The following is a 6,568-nucleotide window of genomic DNA, read 5'->3' as shown; positions in this document are numbered from 1 at the left end:
ATCTAAATTACTGTAATGCAGTAAGTGTCGGTGTTAAGCTTCAGTCAGCTCATGTAGCTTTATGCTAGCTCGTGCAGTTGTAGAGTTCTGTGACGTGTTCAGTTATAACAGAATCTGACCAGACTGAAGTTACAGATTCAACTAGCAATCCACGATCGCATGAAATCATAGCAACAACTATGCATCAAAATCAACTCTGCATAACAGAAATTATCTCAGATTTTCCTGTTAATTTTCTCACACTTTCTCGCTCTCTCAATTTCGTGAGAGAACCAATGAAACCTAATTTAGAGCAGCAATGTGGAGAATCAGCCAGAACCAAATACAAATAAAAAAAATCACATCAGTGAACACACAAATTGCTATGAACCCTAAATTAGAGTATTAATGTGATGAATCAACTTGAACCAAATACAATGATGAAAATCACATCAGTAAACACACCCTGCTATTGCAATGAGTGAATCCTTAATTCCAAAGCTAAAAATCACATCAGTAAACACTGTTTTACTTAATTACAAAAAAAACATTAACAAAAAACTAAAATTGTCTTGTTAGCAGCAAACTATAGATTCCCATGTAAATCAGCAAAATTATCAACATCCCTGAAAAGACAAACAACCCAGTTAATACAAATCTCAAAGCCACACAAATAAATTTAACAACAAAATAAAAACTTACCCTGGTTAAGCAGCAAACTATAGATTCCCATGTAAATCAGCAAAATTATCAACATCCCTGAAAAGACAAACAACCCAGTTAATACAAATCTCAAAGCCACACAAATAAATTTCACAACAAAATAAAAACTTACACTGGTTAACTTGTCAACATTTTCGGGAGTAGGAACCTCACCGCGGCCAATAGCTTTAGCAATAGAATGAAACTGAGATAAATGTTGAATAAGGCACTGACGAGCTACCCTCACAGCATCGGCAAGCAAATGTCTCGCCGCTTTCTCCATAGAATATAAATTTTGATCAGAGACGCAGCTTCTGTCAGAAAACGAACCGGGACCAAATTCCCCAAAAGCAAACTCAGAAACCATATACCAAGCTAAGTTCATTCCAGCTTTGAAATCTAATTTAGAACGTGTCGTGACAAAATTAGGCCCAAAAGACATCTCTTCGCCCACATATCCAGCAACCAGAATGCATAAACGGTTACGAAGATCCTTCTTCGTAACGCTATCAGAGGGAAATAATGAATAACGACTCATGCAGCAAAGACCATTTAGCAGATCAGATTTCTCAGCCGGAATAGTAAGTTCATTTCGGAAGACCAAATCACCCAAAATAGACGGCTTAAGGTGCAGCATAACTATAACATGCGCTGCCTGATGAGCCTTGAAACTATCAAAGGCAGATGGTTCGACAAACGTCTTCATAGAGGAAGGTTCAAAAGATGGATGTTCATCTGATATAGAAGTAGAACCAAGGTACCTAGTGCAATAAATGAAATTTAGAATAAAAACAATCAATGGAATACAAGTTCACAGTGGATTGAAGAGTAAAATATCAAAATAAAAGTCAATTGAAAACAAAAGACATAGTGAAGCTGAAATAGGTCTTGGCAGCAAATTAAGAAGTAGAACCAATGTACCTAGTGCAATAAATGAAATTTAGAATAAAACAATCAATGGAATACCATTTCTCAGTGGATTGAAGAGTAAATTATCGAAATAAAAGTCAATTGAAAACAAAAGAAATAGAGAAGCTGAAATAGGTCTTTGCAGCAGATTAAGAAATAGAACAAAATTAAATAGTGCAATAAGAGAAATTTAGAATAAAAACAATCAATGGAATACCAGTTCTCAGTGGATTGATGAGTAAATTATTGAAACAAAAGTCAATTGAAAACAAAAAAAAAAATAGTGTAGCCGAAATAGGTCTAAGAAGAAGAATCAAGGTACCTCGGGCAATAAATGATATTTAGAATAAAAACAATCAATGGAATACCTGTTCTCAGTAGATTGATGAGTAAATTATTGAAACAAAAGTCAATTGAAAACAAAAAAAAAAATAGTGTAGCCGAAATAGGTCTAAGAAGAAGAATCAAGGTACCTAGTGCAATAAATGATATTTAGAATAAAAACAATCAATGGAATACCAGTTCTCAGTGGATTGATGAGTAAATTATCGTAACAAAAGTCAATTGAAAACAAAAGAAATAGTCAACCGAAAAAAGAAATCACCTCAGAAATCTATTAAAAAAATGAAAAAGTGATTTAAAAAAATAAGATGCAACAAAAACCCTAAACCTATCAATATCAAATCACCCAGAAAACAACCAAAAGCATAGAAATGAAGACAAAAATTGGAAAATTAAATAAATCCGAAACCCTAAAACTAACAGAAGCAAATCAGAAAGAAACCTCATAAACCTAAACGGGAAGAAAGGGAGTGAAGAAAACCTGGATTGAGCCACATATGGCTCAAAAGTAGGTGCAGGAGCTGCATAAGCACGAACTGGAAACCTTCCTCCATATGCAGAGAGAAATCTGCATTTTCTGCAGATAAAAGATTAAAAGGAATAAAAATAAGTAACGAAAACAAGAACACTAAATATGCAAAGCATAGATGAAGAAAACAGACAATGAAAGCTTCTCACCTGACCAATGAAAGTGACTTCATCAGGATGATGGAGCTCATTTTCGATTGAAAGGTAGAAGAAGGAACGATGAAGGAACGCAACCTTTGAAGAGTATGCTTACATGAAATGCAGGGATAAAAACAAATGCAATAAGGTACAAAATTGTAATACAGGCCCACAGAGGCCTAAGCCCAAAAAAAATTAAAACGTTACAAACCCAAAAAGTAAAAAAAAAAAAACTGATACTTGCCCAGTATCCTGTTTTTGTTTGAAACTCTCTCAGAACTATTGACGTTGACCAAATAGATCTAGAGTCTTCTCTCTCCTTGGTGAATTGGATCCAAACCCTGCCGGAGCTTCCCGGAGCTTCACACTGGCCAATCCAAACCGCGAATTACAAGGATCAAGGAAAGGTTTTGGAGAAGCCATAGGGATCTTAGAGGTGGAGACCAAATTGGGTTCCCTAGAGAGAGAGATGTGGGAGAAGAAGACTAGTAAAGGGTGTTGAGAAGCCATATATGGATTTTAAAGGTGGAGACCAAATTGGGTTCTGTACAGAGAGCGAATTGGAAGAAGGAGACTAGTAAAGGTTGTGGAACAAATTGGGCTCATTAGAGAGAGAGAGAGAGAGAGAGAGAAGGAGATTAGACTAGTAAAGGTTGTAGAGAAGCCATCGGGATTTTATAGATGGAGAGCAAATTGGGTTCCTAGAGAGAGAAGTGGAGTCAGAGAGTATTTACAATCACAAAATTAAATTGAATTGAATTGGAAGTATAAAATGAATATGTAGTGGCATCTAATTGACATAATTACTATTAATTAAAAATTATATATGATGATCAACTTTTTACCAAAAAAAAATATAATTTTAGAAATATTATTAAATAATGATTATTGTGCATTTTTAATACTTACTATAAACTATAAAATAAAGTGAGGCAAAATACTTCTCTCCTTACATTTTCTTTTCATATGATGATGATAGGAAAAAATATTTTGTATACCATACATTTTCTCTTCTCTATGTTTTTTATTGTTCCAAAAGAGAAAAAAGGACATTAAAATTTGTGTTTACTCTATAACATTTTCTTTTCTATTCTTGTAATCAAACAAAGCTCAAGTAATAACAATCCAGCCTTATCACCACGTAAGTCGTGACGCACTAATAGCCCCCCAAACCGCGTGTCAGTAGTGGGTCGGCAGTCAAAACCTTGGGACGTTTTCGCATTTAACGCGCCATCAACTCCATTTAACTTTCCCCTCACGTCCACCACACATCAAAGCTCGAGAACCACGAACAAACCCATCACTGTACAAACCCATCCAAAAAAATCCTCTTTTTTGATTGGCTCAAATCTATAGTGGAATTCCTAGGTGGTTTTCTCTGAGTGCTTTCTTCCATTCCCTAAACACCTGTCATTTCCTCCTTTTTTTCATTTATTTTAATTCTTAATTAATTAATCCTTCTCTCTCCCATTCACTCTCTTCCACTCAAACTACATTTAATTCTTTCCTAATTCACTGATGTATCAAATACAATAGTAAACTTCGCCGTGCAACGCACGGGTAAAAAAATCTAGTTTAAACGGATAACCTTTCAAATTCTTCATTCAGTTAATTGATAAACACAGTTTTAAATTTTATCTCTCACTTCACGAACCGAGCCTATCACAGTTGCTTCTTTGGAATGTTTTATGCTTCACGGATTATCTTTATGGGTTGCCAGTTACTATGCTGCAGCCATTAATTGTGCGAGATTATTGAGACTAACAGATTTCATTTTTCAAAATCTGAAAAGAGTGGTGTCTTTAAATTGTGCCTATCAAAATAATTTTTTTATTGGGTTACATTGCTTCTTGCAATCTGGATTTTATTATGGATACAGGTGAGAACTGAGTAGTTAATCATACATTTAATTTGCAGTTACAATAGTTGTTCTCTAAGTTCCTATACAATATTAGCATATGTTGAACAACAAGGATAAGATTAACTCTGATTAAGAGAGGAAAACCTTCAAATGATATATTTTTATTTTTATCTCAAGCTTTTATTTTTTTGTACTCTTTATTTATGACTAGCATCAATGAATTTTGATTTTTCCATGTGAATGTTTTCATGCCTAGATTAATGTTCCCGAAGCAATCTTGCATTGATGCATAAGTTAAAGGCCTGACATATATGCTTTCATCCGAGTTTTTTACTTGCAATTTGATATGAGGCTAGAAACCACATGGGGTAAGGATCATCTATTGTGGGAAGGATTTCCTGATAGTTCCCTGCGTCCAATATTAGAATGACGACTGTGCTGATTTGGCGTGCATTTATTTGTAGTCTACTGGACCATTAATGGGGCACTTTGGGCGGGAGTTTGACAAATATGGGAAGGAGAATGAGGTCTGTATAACAAGGAGAATTGTTGATCAGTTTCAAGTTATAGGTTTTAGGATTGGTAATTTAAGATTCCTAGCTTTTGTAGGCTCTGATATTAAATTGTATTTCAATTTCTATTTTTTTGATATTGAAGTGTTTTTTTATTGGTGCTCTGAAAGTATTCTTTATGGTATTAATGAATATATTTAATTTTATATTTTGTTGAAAGTTTTAATCTTTGTAGAAATACAATTTGATTGAGAGGTTACCACCATATTTAGATAGGTAGATAGAATGTATAACATGAGTGTACAAATCCTCTCCACTAACTTGACTTATGAAGTTCAGTACCCTCAACCCCTTTCATGATTTTGTGTTCCATTCACATTGGATGATTGTGTCTTTACATCGTAGTTGTTTGATTCTTTTGGATTGCACTAAAACCTTCTTCTAAATCCAAACCTATTTGGAAAATCTCACTCTCACACAAGAAATTCTCCTCTCACTTAATACCTCCCTATATATATTCTACTTTTATTTATGTTATATGGTAAAAAACTCTTACGGGAGTGAAAAATGTGCATGAAAATATTTTTATATGTAAACTAACTATAAAGTGTTGCACATATATATGTGTATGGTCTTCTTTTATACTCTTTTATTTACGAACAAGTTAAGAGCAAGGTAAAACTATATTTATATAATCTACTTTAAAATACGTCCAAGTTATGATGGCAAAATTTCACACGCAAGTGAAAAATTTACTTGAAAATACTTCCACATTTATTAAACTAATATAATTTAATCTACTTCAGTACTTCTTTGTATTATTTTTTTTTTTAGGATTAAATACGTATAATAGCATAAAAATTTGATAGTAAAAATATATTATGTGGGTGTTACAGGACATGCATTTGTGTACAACAAGTTGCGGGGTAAAAAGCTTACACAAAAGTGAAATTTTACATAAATCTGCTTTATTATCAAAACTAGAATAAAAATTTATGTTTCAAAAATAAATATATTACATGAAAGTTTATTTTAGCTTTATAACTTTATATATTTTTAAATAATTTTACTATTTAATATATATAATGGTATGATTTTACGATTTAATATATATATATATATATATATATTTAATGGTATAATAATATGATGTGTTATGTGCATATTAGATAACATTAATATTTATATATAATCTTTTTTTGTTACTATTTTATTTATTTATTTATATTTATATATAATCTACTTTTATTTGTACACAAGTTAATAGTAAAAAGCTCATTTCAAAAAAAAAAATAGTAAAATGCTCTTTGATAATTTGATGATGAAAAATGTCGTGAAATTAGAAAATATTATTTCTTATTATGATTTGTACTTTTACTTTTAGCATCTCAAATTTTTTATAATCAAAGAAAGTATTGATTGATGTGTTAAATATAATAGTAAAACTTGGTGTGCAACGATGGGTAGAAATATTTGTTAAATTGGTGTGAGAGTCCTAAAACACTATAATTGTGTTTTACAGTTTATATTTTTAAAATATCTTCGTTCTTATTATTATGATTTTTTTCATTCTTAGTATCTCAACGTTTTCATAATC

General features: G+C 32.1%; 1 protein-coding gene across 1 annotated transcript; it reads right to left on the bottom strand.

The window, feature by feature from the left end:
• Positions 1-359: 359 nt before the first annotated feature.
• LOC130731035 (uncharacterized) lies at positions 360-3,260 on the bottom strand. The gene is made up of 5 exons (XM_057583222.1): positions 2,611-3,260; positions 2,414-2,509; positions 815-1,442; positions 682-738; positions 360-605 (listed from the first exon to the last, which is right to left on the bottom strand). The coding sequence occupies exons 1-4, from the start codon at positions 2,649-2,651 to the stop codon at positions 730-732; spliced, it is 774 nt and encodes a 257-aa protein (XP_057439205.1). The 5' UTR covers positions 2,652-3,260; the 3' UTR covers positions 360-605; positions 682-729.
• Between the last annotated feature and the right edge of the window lie 3,308 nt (positions 3,261-6,568).

The sequence above is a fragment of the Lotus japonicus genome, chromosome 1, assembly GCF_012489685.1.
Source record: "Lotus japonicus ecotype B-129 chromosome 1, LjGifu_v1.2".
NCBI classification, from domain to species: domain Eukaryota; kingdom Viridiplantae; phylum Streptophyta; class Magnoliopsida; order Fabales; family Fabaceae; genus Lotus; species Lotus japonicus.
This window is presented reverse-complemented; position numbering and strand designations above follow the sequence as displayed.